The sequence below is a fragment of the Rhincodon typus genome, chromosome 8 (genome assembly GCF_021869965.1).
Source record: "Rhincodon typus isolate 14 chromosome 8, sRhiTyp1.1, whole genome shotgun sequence".
NCBI lineage: Eukaryota > Metazoa > Chordata > Chondrichthyes > Orectolobiformes > Rhincodontidae > Rhincodon > Rhincodon typus.
Window position 1 is genome coordinate 81,966,596 of NC_063339.1, and position 27,769 is coordinate 81,994,364.

Below are 27,769 nucleotides of genomic sequence, written 5' to 3' on the forward strand. Positions count from 1 at the left end.
TCCATCTGCCTCTCCTAGCCCATCGGTCCATCTGATCAAGGTTCCATTGCACTCTGTTCGAACCTCCTTGGCTATCCTCTACACCGCCAATTTTGATGCCATCGGCAAACTTACTAACCACGCCTCCCATATTCACATCCAAATCCATTGTATAAATGGTGAAAAGCAATGGACCAAGCACCGATCCTTGAGGCATACCGCTGGCCACAACCCTCCAGTCTGAAAAGCACCCTCCACCACCACCCTCCTTCCTTCAAGCCAATTTTGTATCCAATTGGTTAGCTCCCCCAGATCCCATATGATCTCACCTTACTATCATCTTTGCCTTCATGCCCACTTCTTTGGGCAAAAACCCTGACCCTGCTCACCAGACCCTTTCACCCTAGTTCTCACCTGTCACCTAGATCTCTGTCTGTGGTCTCTGACCTAATCTTGATCTTTCCAGTGAGAACTGTCAGTGTGGTGTCAAGCTGTCTTGCTTTTCCTGTTCCTCTCGCCCGCTCCAACTTGAGTGCACTTTTCTGTCTGATCTGTTAAACCTATTGACGAGATATGCTGATGTCATCTAATTTGCTGAGCACCACTCTCGGACATTAATTCCTATCATCCCTTGGCAACAGTCTGCATGTCAGACATTGTTTTTGTGACTGTCACTGACCTCATCTCTGGAGAGCTTCCCTCCACAGATTCCCACCTTACTCTTTTCCAACCCCAAACAACTCACTCCTGCCACCACCTCTAAATTGACCAGCAGGACTGCCCTGGTAGACCCATTGTTTCAGCCTGCTGATGCACCACTGAACTTATTTTTTCCTGTCTTGACTATTTTTTTTGCCTTTTCTTGTCCAGTCTTGCCAGGCTCTATCCATGATTCTTAGGACACCTTACATCAACAATATCCAGTCAACGGCCCTGACCAACAGCAATGAACAGTGACCACCCAACTCCTCCACACCTCCATCCCCCACCAGGGCAGTCCACGGTGCTTCTGCTTCTTCCTTGCACTGTCGATGACCTCCACGTTCTTCTCCATCTATTTGAGCTTATATCCTCATGAAACAAATCCTCTTTTAACAATAAAACCTGTGACCCTTGAGGGATAGTGACAGTAGATTTTTTTGGTGTATGTAGAATATTACTTGTTCCAGTCTTATTTAGGTGTCTGCCACAGATTTTTCCCTAGTTGATTATTTACTGCATTGATACTGTTTCCTGGTCTCATTTCAGAACATGAAAAATGAATCTGTTTTGCTTGCAAATTTTCCACTCCCCTGTCCTTCGCATAGTCATACAGCATGGAAACAGACCACTTGGTCCAACCAGTCCATGCCAAACATGGTCCATCTTTGACACTTAACTTCCCTTGAATTCTCCTCCTCCTTGTATCTTGTATTAGAATGTCTACTAATATGCGTTACAAGCCCACATTGATGATGTTGATACTGAGGAGAATAGTCTCCGGCTACAGTTGATCTTGTTCAGCTGGTAAATTGGCCAGAGTGAAGGTAATAAAGGTAAAGCGAAGCATTTTGGAAGGCCTAATAAGGGAAGGATATACACATTGGTAGGTCTCTAGGTAGTACTGAGGAACAAAGGGAACTTGGTGTACACCTTAACAGATCCTTAACAGAAGGTGTCAGCATAGGTAGACAGGGTGATGAAGAATGCACGTGGGATTCTTGCCTTTAATAGCTGGGGCATAAAATATAGGAGCAAGGAAGTCTTGTCACAACTTTTGTAAAACTTTGGCCCACAGATGGAATACCGTGTGAATTTCTTGTCTCAACTCTTGGAAGAACGTGATTGTGCTGGATGAGGTGAGGGGAGATTCACCAAGATATTTCCTGGAGTGAAAAGTCTCCATTATGAGGAGACACTGGATAGGCTGGATTTCTTCTCCCTAGAAAAGCGGAGGGTGAGGGGTGGGGTGGCGTGGGGATCTGATTGAGGTTTACAAAGATGAGAGGCGTAAATGGTTCAGGGGAGAGCTGAGGAAAAAAGTTTTACCCAGAGGTGGTAGAAATGTGGAATGCACTGTCTGAGAGGGTGCTGGAGGCAGGTGCACGATAAATTATTTCAAGTACCATCTGGACAATCCAGAGCATAGTATTCCGGGAGAAATCGGCTCAATCTCCACGACTGACTGGTGGATTGTGGAAGAACCTGGCATCGAGGAATGGTGAGCCCCTAACATTACATTACTGCAGTGTTTCCATCCTTCCCTCCTCTAACCAGAAGAAAATGAGAGAGGCCGTTGAAAAATTTATCTTAGCCTAGAAGATACTTGGCTGTTTGCAAAGGTTGAACTGTAATTTAAGTAACCAGTTAATTAGAAATTACCAACAAAATATTTTGAGTAAGGCTGCCATGTGTTGGAAGTGCAGCTGGTTGGTGTAAGTGAAGGCTTAGGTGAGTACCAGACTTTGGTGAGAAAGGTGAATGAGGTAAGATTCTTTTATCTTTCTTCCTTTATTCATTCACGGGATGAGGGCATCGCTGGCGAAGCAGCATTTATTGCCCATTCCGAGTTGTCCAGAGAGCAGTTGAGAGTCAAGCACATTGCTGTGGATCTGGAGTCATATGTGGACCAGACGAGGTAAGGATGGCAGTTTCCTTCCCTAAAGGACATTAGTGAACCAGATGGGTTTTTCCAACAATCGGCAGTGGATTCATGGTCAGCGTTAGATTGTTAATTCCAGATATTTATTGAACTCAAATTCCACCATCTGCCATGGGGGGATTCGAACCCTGGTCCCCAGAACATTACCTGGTCTCTGGATTAACAGTCCAGTGATAATACCACTAGGCCATCGCCTCCCCTGTGTAAAGATGTGGGAGGTGAGGGGGCATTCTATTGTCCCTGAAAATTATGTCTGCAGGAAGTGTGACTTCCTGCACCGCATGGTTCGGTTGGAATGACTGTTGGAAACACTGAGGACCATACAGGGTCAGAGAGTGTGATAGACACTAGTTGTGGGGAGGTGGTGACACCACAGGTTCAGTCAGGTAGATGGGTGACCACCTGGAGAGGCAAGCAAGTAGTGCAGCAGTCTCTTGTGGCTATTCTCTCCTCTAAAAGATACGCTGTCCTGGATACTGTTGGGAGGGATAGCCTCTCAGGGGAGTATAACAGCAGCAGCCAGGCTGTGGCACATAGCTGGCCCTGCCGTAGAGCAGGGTTGGGTAAAGTCCAAGCGAGCAATATTGGGAGGAGATTCACTGGTCAGGGGAACAGACAGCATTTCTATGGCTGTGTTTGAGACTCCAGGATGGTGTGTTGCCTCCCTGGTGCCAGGATCAAGGATGTTCCTGATCAATTGCATGAACTTATTAAGGGGGAGGGTGAGCAGCCAGCGGTTGTTGTGCACATTGGCACCAACAATATAGGTAGAAAGAGGAATGATGTCTTGAGTGAGTTAGGAAAGAGGCTGAAAAGCAGGACCTTGAGGCTAGACATCTTGGATTACTACCAGTGCTATGTTGTAGTGAGGCAAGGAATAGTAAGATAGGACAAATGGATGCATTGCTAAGGAGCTAGTGCAGGGGGCACGATTTCATGTTCTTGGATCATTCGGATGCAGGGGTGACCTGCGTCCTCTTGTGTCGAGGTGACCTTTACAAGAGGGATGGTATGCACCTAAACTGGAGGGGAACCAATATCCTCTCAGGGAAATTCACTAGTACTACTTGGGAGGGTTTAAACTAGTGGCAGGGGGTTGGGAGCCAGAGTAGCAGTTCAGCAAGTCGAGGGTTTGAGGGGAAGATAGGTGTTAGGGCCAGCAAGTCTGAAAGAAAGGACAGGCAGAGACAGGTAAGTGAACATGGTCAGACTGATGGGCTGAAGTGTGTTTATTCCAACGCAAGAAATGTTATGGGTAAGGCAGATGAGCTTAGAACCTGATCAGTACTTGGGACTGTGATGTTGTGGCCATTACAGAGACTTGGTTGAGAGAGGCTCAGGACTAGCTGCTCAACGTTCCACGGTTTTGTTGTTTAGGTGAAATAGGGAGGTAAAAGAAGTAGAGGAATTGCGTTACTAATCAAGGGGAGCATCACATGTGCACTCAGAGAACGTAGTGGAGGACTCGCCCACTGAGGCAATATGGGTAGAGCTCAAAAATAAGATGGGTGTAATCATTCTGAGATATTGAGAAACAAATATGTAGGCAGATTATGGAAAGATGCAATAACAACACGGTTGTCAGAATGGATGATTTTAACTTCCCCAGTATTGACTGGGACTGCCTTAGAGCAAGAGGCTTCGATGGTGCAGAATTTGTGCATCCAAGAGGGCTTTTTGAGACAGTATGTGGATAGTTGAAGTAGAGGAGGGGCCATACTCAACCCTGTATTAGCTAATGAGCCTGGCCAGGTGACTGACCTTTCAGTAGGAGAGCATTTTGGAAACAATGGTCACAACTCCTTAGTTTTAAGATAGCTGTGGACAAGGTTAAGTTAGGACCTTGCAGGAAGCTACTAAATTGGGGGAGGGCAAATTATGACAGTATTAAACAGGAGTGAGGGAGAGTTAATTGGGAGCAGTTGTTATCAGGCAAGTCCATCTTTGACACATGGGAGTTGTTTAAAGACTTACTGATCAGAGTTCAGGACTAGCATGCTCCAGTAAGGAGGAAGGACAGGGGTAGCAAGTTAAGGATCCGTTGATAACGTAGGAGGTCGTGAATTTTGTCAAAAGGAAAAGAAAGAAGCCTATGTAAGGTTGAGAAAGCTAGAATTGGACAGAATTAGGGGGCGTGGTAAATTGAATTGAGAATCCCAAGGTATTTCTATACATATATCAAAAACAAGAGGATAACTAGAGAGAAGCTGGGATCACTCACGGATAGAAGGGGGCATTTGAATTTGGAGATGGAGGATGTGGGCAAGATCCTAAATGATTAATTTACGTTGGTGTTCACCCAGAACAATGGTATGGAGGATTTGGACATTAGTGTGAGCATGCTAATACACTAAGGCGTTTTGAAATCAAGAATGAAGTGGTGTTGGGTCTCTTGAAGAGCATTAAAGTGGATACATCCCCAGGGCACAATTCTATCTACCCCAGGTTATTGAGAGAGGCAGGAGAGCAGATTGTTGGGCTCTCAACCAAGATCTTCCTGCCCCATTATCAATATCCAATAGGTATCACCTTGTCCATGGGTAAATATCTCACCAGGTTTAGGTGGCTGTGGTGGGTGATGTGTACCCACACCTCTCCCCCTGTACGTTGTAGGTTTATTGGGAGGATAGAACTGACCATTCACTTGGAACATTGTACCCATGGGGTCCCTGCGATTAGAGGCTGATTATTCAGATTATACAGTACCTGTGGCAGCACTCTGAGCCACCTTGTAACGTATGATTCTGAGTCAGTGATTTAATTTGTTGCTTTAATGGCCCATTCATTCATTCTTCAAGGCCAGCTGCTTGAGAGTAATAGGGAATGTGAAACATCTGATGTGTCCCATTGTCTATGGCCCTGTTGATCTGTAAAGTGTGAGCCATTATCTGACTGTATTTCTGATGGCTCACCACAGTAAGATATCAACTGTTCTAGGCCCTGAACGGTGTTACCCTGATTCACTTTGGTTGTTGGGAAAAGCTAACGCTAGTCCAGAGTAGGTTTTCACTGTGGCTAACAGATATTGATATTGTTGTTGTAACGGCACTGGGCCAACATAGTCAACCTGCCAGGTTTGAGCAGGCCAATCTCCTTGCTTGATTTGTGCCATTGGCCTTTTCTGGCGCCAATGACTTCTTTCACCAGCTCAGTGGGTAATCACAAACCGCAATCTCTTGCCCATTGCACAGTGCCGTGTTATCCTCAGTGTTCGGATTTTCCATGAGCTCACTTTCTGGGCATTTCAACTCTTGGCAAAAGATTCTGAACTATCAACCCTATCTATGCATTTCATAATTTTGTAGACTTCTATCAAGTCTCCCCTCAGCCTCGGCCAGTCCAAAGAAAACATCACAAGTTTTTCCAACCTCCCGTCTAATCCAGCAGCACCCTGGTAAACTACTTCTGCACTCTCTCCAAATCCACCACATCTTTTCTGTAATGTGGCGACCAGAAACGAATGCAATACTCTTAAGTGCAGCCTAACTGAAGTCTTACAAAACTGCAACATGACAACCTGACTCTTGCACTCCATGCTCTGACTAATAAAGGCAAGCATGCCATACACCACCTTTACCACCCTACCTACTTGTGTGGCCACTTTCAGACAGCTATGGACCTGAATCCCTCTGTACATCAATGCTGTTCAGGGTCCTGCTGTTAACTGTATACTTTTCCTTAACATTTGATCTCCCAAAGTGCAGCACCTCGTATACCCGGATTAAACTTCATCTGCCGTTTCTCCACCCATATCTGTAACTTATCTATATCCCACTGTATCCTTTTACAACCTTCTATACTATCCACAACTCTGCCGGTCTTTGGGTCGTCTGCAAATTTACCAGCTCCCCCATCTACATTTTCATCCAAGTCATCTATATCTCACAAACAGCAGAGGTCCCAGTAAGGATCCCTGAAGAACACTATTAGTCACTGACCTCCAGCTGGAAAAACAACCTTTCACCACTCACCTCTGCCTTCTATGGACAAGCCAATTCTGAATCCAAGCGGCCAAGTCACCATGGATCCCATGCACCTTGATCTTCTGCATGAGCCTACCATGAAGGACTCTTGTTGAAAGCTTTACTAAACTCCATGTAGACAACAACCACTGCTCTACGGCATGCATTTAAGGTGAAGGGAGCAAAGTTCAAAGGATATGTGAGGGAGAAGTTTTACACAGGGTGGTAGGAGTCTGGAACACGCTGCTATGGGTGGTGGTGGACACAGACATGATAGGGACATTTTAAGGGACTTTTAGATAAGCACATGAGTATGCAAGGAATGGATATTGACCAAAGGCAGGCAGAAGAGATTAGGTTAATTTGGCATCATGTTCAGTACAACACTGTGGGCTGAAGGGCCTTTTCCTATGCTATACTGTTCTATGCTGTAAATCTATACTGCCAAATCTGCACTTTCCAGCGCTAGGCCGACAGCCTTGAATATTATCAACAAAAACAGAAGTTACTGGAAAAGCTCAGCAGGTCTGCAGCATCTGTGAAGAAAAAATCAAGGTTCATGTTTCGGGTCCAGTGACCCTTCCTTAGAACTCCCGCAGCTCTTTGGGTTTTTATTTCGCCTTGAATATAATGATAATTCAAGTGCTCAAGTACATGCTGGAGACTGAAAGTAGTTTGGGTGACTGTGTTGAAGAACACCTTTGCTAATTGGGCAAACATGATCCTGTCCTTTTGGTGTCTTGCCTTTTCGATGCACCATTCTGCCCTAACGCTTAAGTTTTGGTCGTAGGCCTGCTGTGATGTTCCAAGGAAGTGCGCACAAGCTGAAATAACACCGTTTTTTTTCTGCTTAGACACACCGCCTTCTAGACTCAACTTTGAGTTCAGTTTCTTCAGACCACATATTCTAAACCTTCATTTTGATATGTTTTATACCACCATCTTATTATTTATCTTTTTGCTTTCAGTAATAGCTAACCTTTATTCTACTGTTAATGTTTAGTTCAGGCAAGGCTTTGCTGTTTTACTACAACCATGAATAAACCCTTTGCTTTTAGGCCCTTTTGTATTTTGATGTACAACACCTTTGATATTTATCTCCCTCCACTCGCTTTTCCCAAACCTTCCCTTCTGTTCCACTAGCCTTTCTCCTTTATCTAACAACATAGAACCCATCACTTTTCTACCTCTCTACAGTTCTGGAAAAGCCATATCAGAATTGAAATGTTAACTCTCTTTCTCTCTACAGATGCTTCTAAACCTGATGTGTTTCTCCAGCACCTTGTGTTTATTTCAGATCTCTAACAACTGCAGAATTTTGCTTTTATATTTGTATTTTTCCTTAAATCTCATTGGTTTTAACTTGATTAACAAACCAATTTTTAATTACTTTGTCAAATACCTTTCATAAGTCACAAGCTGAACTTCACTACCCTCATCAAGCCTTTCTTACTTCATCAAAGAACTTGATTGAGTCACTCAAACACTCCAAACACCAAATAATTTTATTCCAAGGTAATAGCTCTAACATTTCCCAGCATTGACCTTGGGTTGACTGTTACCAGTTTTATTGCTCTCTTTATTTTTAAAGCAGGGGTAGCATTCGACCAATACCCATAGTTACCTTGAATTATAAATTTTCACACCCCACCTCCTCCATTTCATTCACCCAGTTTTTCTGTCCCAGTCACATCTGTTCTGACGGTTCCACATTCTGCTGGGGGGTCCTCAGGATCCATCTTTTTCCTCAACCAAGGATTCCTTGCCACCGTTGCTGAAAGGGTCCATAGTGTTGTCTGACCCATTTCCTACGCTACTTTTCTCATCTCTTCCCTCCCACAACATAGGGTACGTCTTATTCTCTCTTTCCACCCCAGCAACCTCCACATACAAAGAATCATAAGCTGATATTTCTGCCACCTCCAGTGGGATGCCACCACTATATACGCTTTCCCCTCTCCTCCCTTGTCGGCATTCTGCAGGGACTGTTCCTTCTAAGGCACCCTGGTTCACTCTTCCACTCCCAATACCTCCCCACGATTGTGGGAAGTATGGCACTTGTTGGTTTACTGCCGCTATCATCACCAACCAAGGCCATGGATGCACCTGGAACGTGAGGTAGTGATTTACCTGCACTTCATTGAATTTCATCTGCTGTTTTGTTACTCACAATGCTGTTTCCTGTTCCTCCCACGCTGTCTTATTTTAAGGAGACAAACAGACTGTTTGAGCACTTTGCAAAACACCTGTGTTCTGCCTGTTCTTTTTTTAAAAAAAAAAAGGGGACCCTGACCTTCCTGTTACTTGCCACTTCAATTCACATATGTTTCTGTGCCAAGATTTCTGACTTGGGCCTGCACCAGTGCTTCAGTGAGGTTCAGTGCAAGCTGGAGATATGTCACCCCATCTTTCCATTTAAGCACCTTTTAACCTTCAGCGTTGGACATCAAGTTTATTGTTTCGGAATGTGAACACTGTCCTTCTGTTCATTAACTACCCTGACTACCCCAGGTCCTGTCCTGAAATGGATTGTTTTCAGTACTAGCAATCCATTTTCAATTACTTATAGTCCCTGTTGTCACCTATCTAGATCTCTTCCCTGGCTTACTGTCTGTCTTTGTTTGCCCCTGTCTTTTCTCACTCTCTGGGCTTTGTCTTTGTCCATGCTGTTATGGTCTTCACCTATCTGCTCGCTCAAACCACCCTCATCAGCAAAAATACTACCATTTTTAACTGTGTCCAGTTCTGACAAAGGCTCATTGGACTCAAAACACTAATTCTGTTTTCTCTCTGACAGATATTGTCAGACTGACTGAGTTTTTGCAGTAATTTCAGTATTTATTTCAGATCTTCAGCACCTTCATTTATTTTATCTTATTTGAGCATTTGCAATGCCCTGATCTTCTTGTACTGAATTTATTTCAAAGCAGGAGTGAAAAATTACTGGTTGAATTTGTGCAATCACAATTCATTTTCGCCCCAGGTGACTTCAGTACTTTGACTGCAACTTATTGTTAAACTAGCACCTGTTTTTGATTTGTATGACTTTCCCCATTCTCAAAATATTTTGTCTTTTCAGTGACATTGGCAGCATTCTGTCATAAACACTCGTAGTACTTATTAGATACCTGAACCATGTCATCTTAATTGGCCTGCGTATTCTTGATTTTACTCATTATGTTTATGAAATAATTTTGGGTACCATTTATATTAGCTGTGGATCTGTTTCTGTACCATGTTTTTGCCCCTGTCAGTCCCTTAACAATGCCCTGTGCTTCCTAACTAACTCACTCTACATTTGGATAATAGAAATATCTAATTATCTCTTTTCTGTAATTCTTGCATCTGCTGTATTTATCCAGATGATATTGATATTGGGGGACAGCAAAGTTTAGTAAAGGTTTGTTATAAGCTTTTGTCCTCTCCCTATCAACCCCGCCCCTCCCCCTACAATCTTCCTTCAGACCCTGGGAATATTTAAAGAGATGAATTGAAAATCAGTCCAGAGGATTTTAAAAGAACGATTCTGGGAGGATTGGAAAAGGCTAAGGTTAAACAACAGCTACATATATAATGCTGAAAATGAAAGGCTTAAAATCATTCATTTTAAAAGTTCATTCCCTGTGCTTTATTTTTCTGAAGGGATGAAGCCTATCTATTCAGCATCCAGATACAGCAGTGTATTCTGCAGTGTTGGAGAATTATCATACAGCGTATTATTTATTTGCTTTTGTGAATATTGTTCTTTGAAAAAATGCCAACTTTACTTTTTCATCCTAGAACCATATATTCCCTACAGTGCAAAAAGAGGCCATTTGGCCCATCAAGTCTCCAGCGACCCTCTGAAGAACACATGCGTGCACATCCATATCCACATCCACATCCCCATCCCCATAGCCGCGCTTTCAACCATGGCTACCCGACATGTCCCTGGGCAATTTTTAGAATGGCCAATCCACCTAACCTGCACATCTTTGGACTGTGGGAGGAAACTGAAGCATCAGAGAGAGCCCAATCAGAGACAGGGAGAACATGCAAACTCCTCACAGACAGTATGCCATGGCTGGAATCACTGAATGGCTGTCCATTACAGACTCCTAAAGGAGGCAAATGATCAGGCACAAAAAATTGAGTTTTAGCAATTTTAAAATCTTGTATTGTCATTTGTGTAAACATGTCATTACTTTGGTAGCATTTGGTTTTTGCGAGTACAAAGAACCCGAATCCACACTACGTGCTTTAAGGTTATTGCATGAGCTTCAAGTGGGAGACAAGAAACTACTTGTAAAGGTGGATGCGAAGACCAAAGCCCAACTGGATGAGTGGAAAGCCAAAAAAAAAGGAGTCAATGGGGTATGTTACATTATGATAAACATATGAGTAGTTTTTTTGCAAATTCAAAAACCTATTGACAGTTTAAGTAAAATGTAACCACTGACTTGCAGTTGTCAGTTAACATTTAATTATCATTGGAAGTGTAACAACCTTATTTTAATGAATTGAGTCCTGCCTTTTGTTGATCTTGGTTAGCCGTAATATATTGGTCTCTTTTAGCCAGTAAAAGCAGATAAGCTCTCACTAGGGAAAGAAATTTGCAAGTAGGAGGGAAGGTAAATTGGCATTATTTATCTAAATGGTTCTTGAAGAAATCGAAACTTTTTAACTTGGGGTGGAGTTCACAAAGGAGGAAGAATACTCTCCAGCTATATAGACTTGTTACTTCCGAGAGGTCATTTATTTTGAAAATTTATAGCTTTGTGACATAGGAAAACAATGATGTTCTGAGGAGCAATATAGGAAATTAGGCAGGAATTTAAAAAGTAGGTCCTCGAAGATAGTAATATCTGGATTACTTGTGGTGTCACGAGCTAGTAAGAGTTTGGATAGGAAGATAGAGCAAAGTGAATGCATGGCTGAGGATCTAGTGGAAGGGAGAGGGATGCACATTTTTGAATCATTGGAATTCCTTTTCTGGTAGAAGTGACCTGGATAAGAAGGATGGATTGGACCTGAATTGGAAGGGGGCTAATATGGTGGCAGGGAGATTTTGTTCGGGCTGCTCAGTAGGATTTAAACTGGTAAGGGCTGCGGAGAGGTTGGGACCCAGGAAAATGGTGAGAAAAGAGCTCAGACTGAGACTGTGCAGTTGGAAAAAGCAGCAAGTCAAACAGTTAGACAACTGAAACAAAGCCGGTAGAACTGATACATTAAACTGCATTTATTTCACTGCAAGAGGCCTGACAGTTAAGGCTCAGGGCATGGCTGAGAACATGAGACTGGGATATTGTAGTGATTACAAATTTGTGACTCAGGGATGGATAGGATTGGCAGCTTAATTTTCCAGGGTATCGATGTGATAGGAAAGATAGAAAAGTAGTTGGGCGGGGGGAGGTGATGGTGGCCTTTTCGATTAGGGATAACATTATGGCTGTACTTGGGGAGGATATTCCTGGGAGTACAGCCAGGGAAGTTATTTGGGTGGAACTGAGCAATAGGAAAGAGATAATCCTTCTTGGGATTGTACTGTAGACCCCCAAATAGTCAGCGGGAAATGGAGAAGCAAATTTGTAAGAAGATCTCAGTTATCTGTAAGAATAATAGCATGGTAAAGGTAGGGGAATTTAACTTGCCAAACATAGACTGGGACTGCCATAGCGTTAAGGGCTTGGATGGAGATGAATTTCAGAGTATACAAGAAAACTTTCTGATTCAGTATTTGGATATACCTACTAGAGAAGGCGCAAAACCTGACCTTCTCTCGGGAAATAAGGCAGGGCAGGAGGTGTCAGTGGGGGAGCATTTTGGAGCCGGCAATCATCATTCTGCTAGTTTCAAAATAGTGATGGAAAAGAACAGACCAGATCCAAAAGTTAAAGTTCTAAATTAGAGGGACACCAATTTTGACAGTATTAGGCAAGAACTTTCAAAAGTTAATTAGGGGTAGGTATTTGCAGGTAAAGCAATGGCTGGAAAATGGGAAGCCTTCAAAAATGAGATAACGAGAGTTCAGAGACAGTATGTTCCTGTTAGAGTGAAGGGCAAGGCTGGTAGGTGTAGGGAGTGCTGGATAACTAGAGAAATTGAGGTTCTGGTCAAGAAAAGGATGGAAGCGTATGTCAGTGTTTCTGTGGAGAAGGATATGGAAGGTAGAGAGCTTGGGAAATAAATAGTGATATCTTAAGAAGTGTCCATATTACAGAGGAGCTTGTCCAGGACCCCTGATCAGGTGTATGTTAGCATTCTGTGGGAAGCTAAGGAAGTGATCTCTGGTCCCTTGCTGGGATATTTGTATCTTCGATAGCCAGATATGGTGTCGGAAGCTTGGAGGTTGGTAAGAGCTATTATTTATGAAAGGTGGCAAGGAGAAGCCAGGGAACTATAAACTGTTGAGCCTGACATCGGTTGTGGGCAAGTTGCTGGAGGAGATGCTGAGGGACAGGATTTACATGTATTGGGAAAGACAAGGACTGATTAGGGATAGTCAACATGGCTTTGTCCCTGGGAAATTGTGTCTCACTAACTTGATTGAGTTTTTTGAGGAAATAACGAAGAGCATTGATGAAGGCTGAGTGGTGAATGTGATCTCTGTGGACTTCAGTAAGGTGTTCAACAAGATTGTCCATGGTAGACTAGTTACCAAGGCTAGATCACATGGAATACAGGGAGAACTGACCATTTGGATACAGAACTGGCTCGCACGTAGGAGACAAAGGGTGATAGTGAAGCATGGCTTTTTAGACTGGAGGCCTGTGACCAGCGGTGTGCCACAAGGGTCGGTGTTGGGTCCACTGCATTTTGTCATTTTTGCAAATGATTTGGATGTGAACACAAGTGTGATCAGTACATTTGCAGATGACACCAAAATGGGTTGTGTAGTGGACAATGAAGAATGTTACCTCAGAGAACAACGGGACCGCTATCAGATGAGCACACGGGCCAAGGAGTGGCAGATGGAGTTTACTTTGGATAAATGTGAAGTACTGCATTTTGGAAAGACACTAGGGCAGGGCTTGAACACTTGTGGGAAGGTCTTGGGTTGTATTGCTGAACAAAGGGACCTTGAAGTGCAGGTTCACAGCTCCATGAAAGTGGAGTTGCAGGTAGACAGGATAGTGAAGAAGGCATGGTATGTATGCCTTTATTGGCCAATGCACTGAGTTTCGGAGTTGGGAAGTCATGTTGCAGGACATTGGTTAGGCCACTTTTGGAATACTGTGTGCAATTCTGGTCTAACTGCTATAGGAAGGATGCTGTGAAACTTGAAAGGGTTGAGACAAGATTTACAAGAATGTTGCCAGGGTTGGAGCTAAAGTGGGAGGCTGAGTAGGCTGGGGCTGTTTTCCCTGGAGCACCGGAGGCTGAGGGGTGATCTTAGAAGTTAATATAATCATGAGGGACACGGAGCGAATAGGCAAGGTCTTTTCCAGAGTTTGTGGGTTGGGGGGGTGGGGGGGAGGTGGGGGTGGTGGGAGCATGGTGTCCTGAGGGCATAGGTTTAAGTTGAGAGGGGTAGATTTAAATGTGATCTAACAGGCAACCTTATCACCCACAGAGTGGTACTTGTATGGAATGAGCTGCCAGAGGAAGTGGTGGAGGCTGGTACAATTTAAAATGCCTTTTAAAGTGCACGTGGATGAGTATATGAATAGGAAATGTTTAGAGGAATATGGGCCAAATGCTGGTAAATGGGACTAGACTTAGTTAGGATATCTAGTCAGCATGGACGAGTTGGACCAAAGGGTCTGTTTGTACATCTGTGATTCTATGACTTCGAATGATGCTCCAGAGGTAGTGGTGAGACAGAGCAGCGGCAAATTGGAATTTACTGTTCTGCAGCAGTCCATGTGTTTTGATTTCAAGTGTACCAGTCATGCTGATCGTTTTTGTAGTTGAATAGGTTACTTTTCCTATATTTAGAGGACTTCCACCTTATCAGTGGCCTCTTGGACAAGGTTTCAGATCATGCCACTTTACCCAAATGACCATCAGACTACATCCCTTGAAAGAAATTCAAACAGTGGAGAGATCGTAAAAATTATTGAAAGAAGAAATATATTGCATGTATGTGAGCTTTCCAATTTATTTGGATCTCAAGCAAAACGGTCAACCTCAATTAAAAGTCTTCTGGATTTTTAAATCCAGAGAGGTAGAGTTTATGTTGCAGGATCCCACTGTTGATTATAACAGAAGGACAAAATCCTGCGTGCTGAATCGTAATTTTGTGCTGGCAAGTCTGAATATAACCAATCCTTGGGAAAATGACATTTGTTTTAGCTGGGAGCTACTCAGCTGCAGGCTCTTTGGTTTCTGTGAACAGCCCTTAATGTCTCATTTTGATCTTATTACACCCTGAAGGATACAAAAACAGAGGATTCATCAGATGATGTTGTAGATGAGGAAACCAAGCGAAGAGATCAGATTGTGAAAGGAGCAATTGAAGGACTAATAAGAGAGTACTCCAGTGAATTAAATGCGCCTTCTCAAGATCAAGATGCACACCCTAAAAAGAAGAAAAAGGAAAAGAAAGAGGAGGTATTTATTTGTATTATGCAAATTAATGGTGAAGGATTAGTTAAACCAGTCCATCTTATCTCTGCTGGGCAGAAAGATGGCATCTCTGGAATTCCCACTTGCCAACAGAGGGTTCACAGCTTTGTAGGTAATTCCACTTCAAGTTTATACAAGTGTTTTTGAAATGTGTGAGGCTTCTGTCTCCCTCACCCTTTTAAGGCTGAGAGTTCCAGGGCCCATTGCCCTCTGGGTGCAAATATTTCTTCCCAATTTCCCTTTTAAAATAATCAACAGAAATATTATACTCCATGCAATTGACCTCTCTGTGATTGTAATTAGGTCCCTTTGGCACCATTATCCCAGCCCCACATAATTTTATGCACCTCAATTAAAACTTTCCTGTTCCTAAGTAATCGGTGATATCCTATTCAGTATTTTTTTCCTCACAGGTAAAATTGTCCAGTCTTAGTAACTTCTTCATAAGTCATCTTTGTACCCATTCTAGTCTGATCACATTCTTAGAACAGCAGAAAAGTTAGACTCATCTTGTCTGAGCTGGCTAATAAACTAGCCATCCATTCTAGCCACACTTGTCACCACCTGGTCTGTAGGCTTGCAGGTTATAGTGCTTCAGGGACAGATCCAGGTTCCTTTGAAATGATTTGAGAGTCTCTGCCTCGACTACCAAACGAGACAGTGAATTTAAGATACCCACAATCCTCTGGGTGAAAAAAAATCTTTGCTCATGTTCCGTCTTAATCTGTTAATGACCTTAAATTAAATTAAGTTTGTGCCCCTGGTATTAAACCTCTCTGCAAGAGGAAACAGGCTTCCCTGTCCAATGTATCCAATCCCTGGATTATTTTGTGGACCTCAATAAGTCATCACTCAACTTCCCATTTTTCACAGAACAAACCATACCTATTCAATTTTTCTTCATGCCTGTAGTTTACAAGGCAACATTCTTGTAAATCTCCTATGCATTCTCTCAAGCAATTATGCACCTTTCTGATGTGGTGAACAGAACTGTGTGTATCAAACTTCTGTTGTGGCTAAACATCCCTGCTTTTGTGTTCAGTACCATGCTCGATGAAGGAAAGCATCACATTTGTCGTCTTTACCTGTTGTCCTTTGTTAATCTGGCCTAGATTTGTAGATTGGCCTGAATGTAACTCCAGGCTTACAGTAATGTGTTTGATTTTTAACTGGCCTCTGAAATAACTGAGCAAGCCACTCAGATTAAAAGCAGTTTTGGATGGGATGCAAATGCTGATGTTGCCAGTTATGGTCTCATCACAAAAAGAAATAAATAAGCTTCATACAAGCAGTTGAGAGAGAACATATCGAGTGCGGCATAGCCCAAGTGTTTTTGAGAATTTAGAGCACTGTGGGAATGCAGGGAGGAAGAGATGCTTTTCACTTTTTTTGTGGTATATACTTTGTAAAGCTGTATTCTTCTTCAGCTTTAACTAAGCAAAGGAAGCGGAATTATCGTTTAATAACTGCAACTTCAGGTGTCTGCTGATTGGGTAAAATAGATCAAACAGTGACATCAGAGGAAAGTTTGTTCATAATTTTAGTAAGTATTTATTTGGAAGAGGGGATTAACTAAAAAACAACAGGAATAAGTAAATATCAGGGCCACAAAAAAGGAAGATAAGTAGCAAAGTAGAGAAAGGAAGGTATGTTAATGGTATTCATAGATAAGCATAATTGTTTTTATAAAGAGGAGTAACAAGGGTTTAAAGGAAATCATGGCAGCAGAGCTCGTGCCTGTGATTTGATCCTCCTGTGCAAGCTTCAGTTTTTTTCAGTTGTTCCTGATGAACATGCATGCAGGAAGTGTGTCCAGTTGCAGCTACTGGTGAATCACATTTTGGATCTGGAGCTGCTGATGAATTGTGCAACATCCGCGATGCTGAGCATGTTGTGGATGGCATGTTCAGTGACGTAGTCACCCCAGAGCTGCAAATTGAACAGACAGAAAGGTCATGGGTAACCACCAGGCAGAGTAGAGGCAGGCAGGTAGTGTAGGCATCCCCTGTGGCCAACCTCCTTTCTAACAGATATACTGTTTTGGATACTGTTAGGGGAGATGACTGTGCAGTGGGATGTGGTGGTAGCCAACTTTATGGCACCATGCGTGGGTCTGCTGCACAAGAGGGGAGGAAGATGAACAGCAGGGCTGTAGTGGGAGAGGATTTGATTTGTAAGGAAAGCACATTGGCATCTCTGTTGCTGCAGAAGAGACTCCAGTATGGTATGTTGCCTCCTTGGTGTCAGGGTCAGGAACGTCTCTGGAAGGTATTCTGAAGGACGAGGGCTAACAAACGGAGATTGTGGTACACGTTGGTACTGACATCATAGGTAGAAAAAAGGATGAGGATCTAAAAGCAGAATTTAGGGAGCTAGGAAATAGATTAAAGAACAGGACCCAAAAAGTAGTAATGTCTGGATTAGATTCAGTGCTAAGTGCCAGTGAGTTTAGAAAAAGAAAGTTTGTCCAGATGACTGCGTGGCTGGAGAAATGGTGCAGAAGGGGGGGGCTTTGGATTTCTGGGACTTTGGAAATGATTTTTGGGGTAGTAGGAGCTGCACAAGACTGTCAGGTTGCAATTGAGCTGGAATGGGACTGGCAACCTTTTGCGAAGGTTTGATTGTGCTTTAGGAGAGGGTTAAACTAAATTGAGAGTCGGGTGATCGGAGAGGAGATTCAGCAGGAGGAGGTGAACACCAAAATTAGAAGATAAAGCAATGCAGCCAATAAGCATAGAAATCATAGGCTAATTCATAGATTCATACACCATGGAAACAGACCCTTTGGTCCAACTCGTTCATGCCGACCAGATATCCTAAACTGATCTAGTCCCATATGCCAGCATTCCGCCCATATCCTTCTAAACCCTTCCTATTCGTATGTCCATTCACATGTCTTTTCAATGTTGTATTTGTACCAGCCTCCTCCACTTCCTCTAGCAGCTCATTCCATTCGTGCACCACCCTCTATGAAAAAGTTGCCTCATAGGTCCTTTCTAAATCTTTTTCCCTCTCCCCTTAAGCCTATGCCCTCTAGCTTTGGACTCTGCTACCCTGGGGAAAAGACCTTGGCTATTTATTTTATCTATGCGCCCATGATCTTACATACTTCGAAAAGATCACCCCTCGGCCTCCAATGCTCCAGGGAAAATACCTGAACCTGTTCAGCTTCTCTCTAGAGCTCAAATCTTCCAACCTGGCAAGATCCTTGTATATCTTTTCTGCACCATTTTGAGTTAACAACACCTTTGCTCCGGCAAGGAGACCAGAATTGCATGCAGTACTCCAAAAGTGGCCTAACCAATGTCTTGTACAGCCGCAACATGACGTCTTAACTCCTGTACTCAATGCACTGACCAATAAAGGCAGGTGTACCAAATGTCACCTTCACTATCCTGTCTACCTGCGACTCAATTTTCAAGGAATTGTGAACCACTCCAAATCTCTTTGTTTGGCAACATTCCCCAAGACGTTACCATTTAAGTGTACAAGTCCTGCCCTGATTTGCTGTACCAAAATGCAGCTCCTCACATTTATCTAAACTAAACCCTACCTGACACTCCTCAACCCATCGATCCATTTGAACAAGGTCCCATTGCTGGCTGTCTACTACACCACCAATTTTGGTGTCATCTGCAAACTTACTAACCATAACTTCCTATATAAATGACAAAAAGCAATGGACCCAGCACTGATCCTTGCGGCACACCGCTGGTAACACTTTTCCAGTCTGAAAAGCAACCCTTTACCACCACCCTCTATCTCTTATCTTCGAGCCAGTTCTCATAGTTCTCCCTGTATTCCAAGTAATCTAACCTTGTTAAGCAGTCTACCCTGCGGGACCATGTCACACAACTACTGAAGTCCATTTGACCACATCCACCACTCTGCCTTCATTGTCATTTCAAAAAACTCAATCAAGTTAGTGAGTCATGATTTTGCATGCACGAAGCCATGTTGGCTATCCCTAATCAGTCCTTGCCTGTCCAAATACATGTAAATCCTGATCCTCAGGATCCCCTCGAACAACTTGCTCTCCACTGATGTAACTCAGGCTCATCAGTCTATAGTTCCCTAGCTTTTCTTTACCACCTTTCTTAAATAATGGCACCACTTTAGCCACCCTCCAGTCTTCCAGCTCCTCAGCTGTGGCAATCAATGATAAATATCATTTAGCAAATATCAATAGCAAGGGGCCCAGCAGTCACTTCTCATGCTTCCCACACAGTTTTAGCATACACCTAATCAGGTCCTGGGGGGTGTTTCCAACTTTATGCATTTTAAGATGTCCAGGGCCACCACCTCAGTAATTAGGAAACTTCTCAAGATGTTGCTATTTTTTTCCCCAAGCTCTCTACCCTCCATATCTTCTCCACAGAAACACTGATGCAAAATGCTCATTTAATGTTTCCCTATCTCCTGTGGTTCCACACAAATGCGGCCTTACTGATCTTTAAGGGGCCCTAGTCTCTCCCTAGTTATTCAATTGTCCTCAATGTATTTGTAGAATCCCTTTGGACTCTCCTTAACCTTATTTGCCAAAGCTGTCTCATGCCCCGTTTTTGCCCTCCTGATTTTCCTTTTAACTGCTCTTACACTCTTCTAGGAGTTCACTTGATCCCCGCTGTGTATACCTGATATATGCTTCTGTCTTTTTCTTGACCAGAACCTCAATTTCTCCAGTTATCCAGCACTCCCTACACCTATCAGTCTTGCCCTTCACCCTAACAGGAACATACTGTCTCTGAACTCTCGTTATCTCATTTTTGAAGGCTTCCCATTTTCCAGCCGTCGCTTTACCTGCAAATACCTACCCCTAATTAACTTTTGAAAGTTCTTGCCTAATACTGTCAAAATTGGTGTCCCTCTAATTTAGAACTTTAACTTTTGGATCTGGTCTGTTCTTTTCCATCACTATTTTGAAACTAGCAGAATGATGATCGCTGGCCCCAAAATGCTCCCCCACTGACACCACCTGCCCTGCCTTATTTCCTGAGAGAAGGTCAATTTTTGCACCTTCTGTAGTAGGTACGTTCACATACTGAATAAGAAAATTTTCTTAAAATTAACACACAAGGGAATTTGGCAAGATTAGATTTATTTGAATGCTGGAGTCTGACAAAAAAGGCCAGATGAGTTGAGGATACAAGTCGAAATGTGGGGATATGATGTCATCGCGATCATTGAGACCTGGTTGAGAGAGGAGCTGGACTGGCAGCTCAATATTCCAGGATATAGGGCCTTCAGGCTAGACCAGGAAAGAGGTAAAAGACGAGGTGATGTTGCAATTTTGGCCAGGGAATCTATTACAACAGTAAAGAAGGATGACCTTTTAGAAGGCTTCTCAAATGAAGTCACATGGGTAGAGAATCAGGAGACTGGAACTGTACTATTGAACCCCTTACAGTCCAAGAGAAACAGAAGAGTAGATATGTAGACAAATTTCAGAGAAGCACAAAAGTAATAGCACACTGATAGGGGATTTCAACTTCCCCAACATTAACTGGAGTAGTCATTTCTGAAAGGTTTAGAGGAAGTGGAATTCTTATAAAAGGATCCGCGTGAAGTTTTTTAACCCAGCACTACTTATGTCCTACAAGGGTGGGTTGGTCCTGGACTTAATTTTAGGTAATGAAACCAGTTTGAAGAATAAGTGGAGGAGCATTTTGCAGACAGGAATCATAATCTTGGTTTTAATAGAGTTATGGAAAAGGGTGAGGATGGTGCTGAAATTAAAATTCTCAAGTGGGAGGGAAGCCGATTTTAGTAAGATTAGGTACGATTTAGCCAGAGTGCAAGGCCACCATGTTACTGTAGAAGGCAAAGAGTGAGACTAATAAATCAAGGAATGTACGCGATTGGATCAAGAACAAAAGGGAAGCTTAAACAGATGCCAGGGGCGAAAGCAGCAGAAGCCCTGGAATAATATGGAATGTGCAAGAGGAATCTTAAAAAAAGGATAGCAAAAAGGGGGTGGGGGTGCATGAAAGAATAATGGCAGGTTTAAAAAAATAGGAAAATGGTTTATAAGTACAGTAGGGATAAAAGGATAACTAAGTAAAGAGTAGGGCTTATTAAGGACTACTATGGTCAGTTCTGTGGAGCCAGAGGATGTAGGTAGGGTTCAATCTAAATATTTTGTATTGCTGTTCACTTGTGAGAGGGATTATATGGGTATAGAAATTGGGGAGAATGACTTTAAGAAGTTAGCATGGACAGAGAGGAGGATTTGAGTGTTCTGACAGGGTTGAAAGTAGATACATCTCCAGGGCTGGATGAAATGTATCCCAAGCAGCTCAGTGAGGCAAGGGTGGAGATCGGACATTAACAATAATTTTCACTTCCTTTCTGATCGCAGGAGAGGTGCCAGATGCTTTGAGGACAGCAAAATATAAGCCAGGAAATGACCGATGGTGATGGGGGAACTATTGGAAGCAATTCTGAGTTATAGAATTAATGTGCAGTTGGTGAGGCAGGGAAAATAGTCAACAGGATTTTAAGGGCAAGACATATTTGACCAACTTGATTGAATTTTTTTGAGGAGGTAACAAGTTGTATAGATGAGAGCAGTGCATTTGATATAGTCTACGTGGATTTTAAATAAGGTCCTACGTGGGAAGAGGATAGCAAAGCTCATGGGATCCAAGAAAACTTTTCCAAATTGGTTACAGAATTGGCTGAGAGGCAGGGAGCAGAGGGTTTTGGTCGAGGGGTGTTTTTTGTAAATGGAATCCTGTGTCCAGTGGGGTTCTGCAGGGATCAGGGTTGAAGTCCTTGCTGTTGTTAGTTTAGACTTGAATCTAGGTGGTTTGAACAGTAAGTTTGCAAAAGATATGAAAATTAGTGGAATGGTAAATAGTGAAGAGAATAGCCATGGCTTACAGGAGGATATCGACGGACTGGTCAGTGACAAGCAGAATTCAATTGCGACAAATGTCTCAATTTATCGGGCAGGAAAAACAAGGTAAGGGAATACGTGTTAAAAGGTAGTACCCTGGATCAGAAGGATATTGGTTTGCATGTCCATCAATCGCTTAAAGTATCAGGACAGGAGGATAAAGTGGTCAAGAAGGCATATGCCTTTAATAGCCAAAGCACAGAGTTTAACAAAGGGGAAATGATGCTGGAACTGTATGAAATGTTGGTCAGGCCACAGCTGGAGTATTGTGTGTGGTTCTGGAATCCACGTTATGGAAGGGATGTGATAGCACTGGAGAGGGTGCAGAGGAAATTTACCAGGATATTGCCTGGGTTGAAGAGTTTGTTATGAAGAGAGATTGGACAGACTGGGGTTGTTTTCCTTAGAGCAGAGGAGAATGAGGCGGGACATGATTGAGGTATATAAAATTGAGGTGCAGATAAAGGGTAATCGGGAACTTTTCCCCGTTATAGAAGCATCAGTGACTGGGGGCATAGATGTAAGATAAGGGGCATGAGGTTTAGAGGGGGTGTAAGAAAAAAATGTTTTTCACCCAGTGTGATGGAAAACTGGAAGTTGCTGCTTCTGAGGGTTGTAGAGACAATGACCTTCATATCAATGAAGTATTTAGATGTACAGTTGCAGTGCCAAGGCAATGGACCAAGCACTGGAAAATGGCCTTTAGAATAGTTTGTTGTTTTCGATCAATGCAGACTTGGTGGGCTGAAGTGCCTCTTTCTAGCTCTAAATCTCAATGACTCTAAAAGGAAACACGTGGAGGTGCGTCCAATTTCTGTTCATCAGTACTTTACAGTGTCTATTAACTTATGCACCTATACACCTAGGACACTGTGCTCCTGTATTGTTTTATGTTGTCTCTGAGCAGATTTGGTTAAGCATTGATTTTGAGGGAATCTGAATCAAGGGACCTCTGCTGTTGGGTCACTCCCTGGGATGCCAGGTGTGTTATCAAATATTCTTCAACATAGTGCAAATATATTAGCTGCCATTTCCCTGAATGATCAATACCATTTTAAGCACTTCCTTGCTAGATTTTTCAAGACCTGATGAATGGGAAGGCTGCTGTTTGTAATGTTTTCCATTTTGTGGATCATGATTGTTTTGCATTGAGTGGCAAACAGGCAGTGGTGCAAGAAACCAGTTGAATGGAATTTGAACATCCCTGACACTGTGCCTCCATGACAATGTTTAGCTACATCCTTGCTGTTTTAATATGGCAACTGCAGAACTAAGACAAGAAGAATAGAGAAGGTCATTGTTGTAGCGCAAAGTGTTCCAATTGTGCTCCCAATGAGTTTTTGTGCCAGTCTTGTTCTGATTTTTACTGTTTGGCTGGTGTTAGTGAGATAAAGCTGAAATGTAGGTACAGCTTTGAAGCTACCAAGTCTGGAAAAATCATGAAAATGGATGATATTTACTCAGAATTCTTGAGGTAAACTCTCTTTCAATGTTCTTGATGCTAGCATTGTTCTGGAAGTCTGGTGCCATTCTGCTATCATTCTCATTCTAACGCAATGAGACCAGTGCAGGTTTCCTCAAGAGCCAATTCCCCACTCTGCTGTCACTGCTTCATCACCGTTTCTGATCTCCTAACATGTGTTTGAAATGACTGTTGGTGCTGAGGTGACTGTTCGCTGTTTTTAATTCTGCTTCATCATGGCATCTGTTCTTGGAGATACTGTTAAACCAGAGGGTTTATCATAAATCTAATGACATCCTAGATGATATTAGTGAGGAATGTTTTCAGTAAGATAGATTAAACCATATGCTTGTCTGTCCTCCCAGGTGAATGTTAATGACTACCAAGTATTATTCAAAGAGGGATAATAATTGTTTATTATTTTGATATTTTGCTGCCGTTTGTGTGACATTGCTTTAAGACCTCTATATTTCCTACTTTCTGAACAAACTTCAGAAAGGCATTGTCAATATTAAAGTGTTTGATCACGTCCAAGATCTTGAAAAATACTTTGTAATTTGAAGTGTGTCTTTGTTTTCTTGATCCATAACACTTGCTTGATTGTCTGTTCTTTTCATATCCAGTGTAGGATCTCTTCCTAAAATCTGCACCGAATCTTTATCCTTATGGATGCCACGTTAGAGTGTCCTGCGTTTTTATTCCAAATGTATCACTGGCATAATAAACAGTACCGTATATTTTGATAATGACTGTGTGTTTTATTCTTCAGGATGACATAAGTGCAATGGAGATGGAAGAGGACAAGCGAGACCTAATTTCTCGAGAAATTAGTAAATTCAGAGATACTCACAAGGTAGTACCAAAATTCTCTTCTACTACAAATATGAGCACAAAAACTACACGTACTTGTACTTTTTAGAAAGCTGATAGTTCATGAAAATAGTTTCTGAAAGTAGCTTTTCTTTAGTTTAATTGAAGCAATCAGAATTTTACGTTTGCAACCTTATTTTTTGGATGGATGTTACATTAGGCCCACTTTAAGTTTGAATTACAGTAGAGAATGAATTAAACCATGATCAATATTTGCACGTATAATCAGATTTTCTTTTCAGGAATACTAGAAATCAGTTCTTTTGGGGGGGGTGGTGCGTGGGGGAGGGGGGGGAAATAAATTTCTCATGTTTTATTTAATCAATATTAGTTTGAGTATCAGTTGATAGACTAGTGGTTAATTGTGTCTTTTAATACATTATAGCTTAGTATTGCTTCTAATACGTATAGTAACAAAACCTCATACTACAGGAGTCAAATCTAGAAATTTTAAAGTTAAAGCAAATATGGGAAGGGAGAGTACAGTGTCCTGCCCGAACGTTGGCTAGTGGAGAAGTTAGTGGTGTTATATAGAATTTTTGAATTGAAGGCATATATTTGAATATTAGGGGAATCCAAAACAGGTACCATATAACATGCATGGAATAATGTACATGCCCTTAAAGCTAATCTATTCATTGACCCCCACCATTATGATAGAGATCATATGGTGACTAAAGCAAGATGAACTCAGAACTTGTGAAAATGCATGGATAGGATGTAAGTATGAGCTTCAGTTTCTTTTTTATAAATTTCATGGATGCCCCCTTAGAGAAATATGCAAAGGTGTAACTGGTCATTCCTTAAAGTCTAGTTAATTACAATCATCTTGAAAAAGTTCTTTACTTCAGTGCTTGCAGTTTAATGCAATCATTTTGAATATTGGGATGTGTTAATACTTGCACAGTCAACCTTTGCATGTTTTGATTCTTTTATATTGTAATGTATTTGCTGCAGTCTTTTAGACTGTTGCTGTCAGATGTTCAGTTTAACAGGGGGTGTCCATTTAGAGCACTGATGAGTCTGAAGAATATGAGGTAAGACCCAATCAGCTTATCTTTGCCCTTTACCCTTTCCTTTGCCATTATTTTGCATTTGCTGTGTCATGAAATCATAGCTGTTTTAAATGTTTACATTTAAACTGATTCCTTTAAAACCACAATAACTTACAATAAGAGGCCACATTAATGTTGAAGCAGCTTTGATCTTTTGAAGTATAAAACAAAAATGCTCAATTAGTTAAGTTAATCGTAATTTCTTTTACTAGTTTAAATGAAAATTGAAGGATTGTTACATGCATTGAAAACTCGAGGAATTAAAATATTCAAAGGTATGGAGAGCTAGAGCTTGAAGCCCGCCTTTTTATATTTCTTTATCTTAATAAAATCTACTCAGCTCAGAGGGATTTCAGACTTTTTGTAAGTATGTAGAAGAATATATTGTTACTTCACACCAAAATATTAGCATTTAGGAAAATGCAGAGGTAAGTTCATATAAATCTGAATATTTTGTTACACTCAACTTAATTGCCCATCACAACTAGAAATTACCCTTCTTGTAATTTTGTGTTGCTTTTATCACAATATTCCTGCATGTTTGTGCTTTCTGTATGGGTGATATTGTTTAACTTAATGCATCAGTTGCATTGAACAATTTAGAACGATCAGAGTTGAAAGTTAACAGCATCAATATTTGCCCTAATCCTTTACATCTTCATAATTAGCATAGGCTAGATTGTCCTTCTACACTTAATTTTCAGTCTTTGTTAAACATATTTTTGCATCGCTTTCAACATTAATTATGGCGGTTGCATCAGTATATCCAGCAATGGGTAGTGGTGACTTTATGGTGTTTTGGCGCTGCCCAGTGGTGGTTGGATAAATTGATGTATCGTAAGAGCTTTCTTTTCACAATTGTCTGCTGAATTGAGAGTCATTGGTGACCGTTCGACAGCAAGGACCTTGAGGTAAGAATTTGTGTTTACAATTGTTTAATACTTTTGAATTGTTGTATATTGACATTTTTAAAAGTTTGCTATGTTAATAATGAAAGGGATGATTATTTTATGTAACACAAAATTTATAAAAGTTGCTTTTTTTTAAAGCATTGGCATCTGCTGGTGCTGACAGCTTGGTCGTTCTATTACTTGTGAACAATTTACTTGCTCTTCCCAGACACTTAGCTTATAGGCAGTGTTAATCCAGTCTTGACGATTCAAGTCCTAGCAGACCACTGTAAGTCAAATCACTTCCAAGGATGGATTGTAGTCTATTATGTTTCCATTTTCTTGTAGGAATGCCGGATTGTAAAGTTTTGTTAAATTTGAATTTTTTTTATCAGTATTGTAATTGATCATCTAAGCTGTACCATGCCTTCCTATAATTAGCAGGTTCTATATCAACTTACATTTTCTGTGCACAATAAATATGATTTTGTCATTCATGTACTCTTCTTTAAAATATGAATTACAATGCTTTAAATATTCCCTCTAATGGATAAGAATTGTTTTGTTAATTTTTAGAAACTAGAAGAAGAAAAGGGAAGAAGGGAAAAAGAAAGACAAGAAGTTGAAAAAGAAAGAAGAGACAGAGAAAAAGAACGTGAACGAGAAAGAGAAAGGCGTGAGAGAGAGAAAGAACGTGAGAAAGAAAAGGAGCGGGAGCGGGAACGTGAGCGTGAGCGTGAAAGAGAGAGAGAGCGTGAACGGGAACGAGAGCGGGAGCGAGATAGAGATAGAGACCGTGACCGTGATCGTGAAAGAACAAAGGATAAGGAAAGGGAGCGAGATCGAGAAAGAGAGCGAGAACGGGACAAAGAAAGAGAAAGAAGCCGGGATCGGGAAAGAAGCAAGGATCGTAGTAGATCCAGGTTTGCACTGATAATTTTGGGAAATTAGTTACTACGGAGATTTTCTTTTGCAATTCTTGTAATTATTTTCCTTACTCACATCTCCAGTATAATTGGTGGCCTACTCTTGTCCTGCTTCTTTTATTTTTATGTTTCTTGTTAAGATATGATTTCACTGGCACCAGTATTTTCTCCAAATAATTGCTGTGAAGTTTAGCAGATTTGTAATAACTTGGGAGCAGTTCAGCCCCTGCAGTTCATATCATGCAAACAAACTGTACCATTGAATGTGGCAGTAAAAACTCATTGGGAATGGAGGGGAAGGAAGAACCTCATCTGGATTTAGTTGAGTTTTCCTTCCTGCTACTTATAATTTGACTCGTTTATTGTCTCCTGCAATGAATGTTTCAAGTTTTTTGACTGAGTGCTGTGAGAAGAGGTCAGTTTTGTTATCATGGTATTTAAAGAAGACCCTGTTAAAATCAGTTGCTTACAAGAATCATAGTTCATACAGTACAGAAGAGGCCATTTGACCTATAGAGTCTGTACAGCCAAAACTCTTT

General features: G+C 41.7%; 1 protein-coding gene across 3 annotated transcripts in view; it reads left to right on the top strand.

The window, feature by feature from the left end:
* The window catches only part of rbm25b (RNA binding motif protein 25b), an 88,443-nt gene that overhangs the window by 41,674 nt on the left and 19,000 nt on the right, over positions 1–27,769 (top strand). For all 3 annotated transcript variants that reach the window (XM_020532840.2, XM_020532841.2, XM_020532843.2), the window contains 4 exons: positions 10,775–10,935; positions 14,938–15,114; positions 24,259–24,342; positions 26,881–27,227. In XM_020532840.2, coding sequence (XP_020388429.1) covers positions 10,775–10,935; positions 14,938–15,114; positions 24,259–24,342; positions 26,881–27,227 — 769 coding nt within the window. The remainder of the gene's footprint in view (positions 1–10,774; positions 10,936–14,937; positions 15,115–24,258; positions 24,343–26,880; positions 27,228–27,769) is intronic.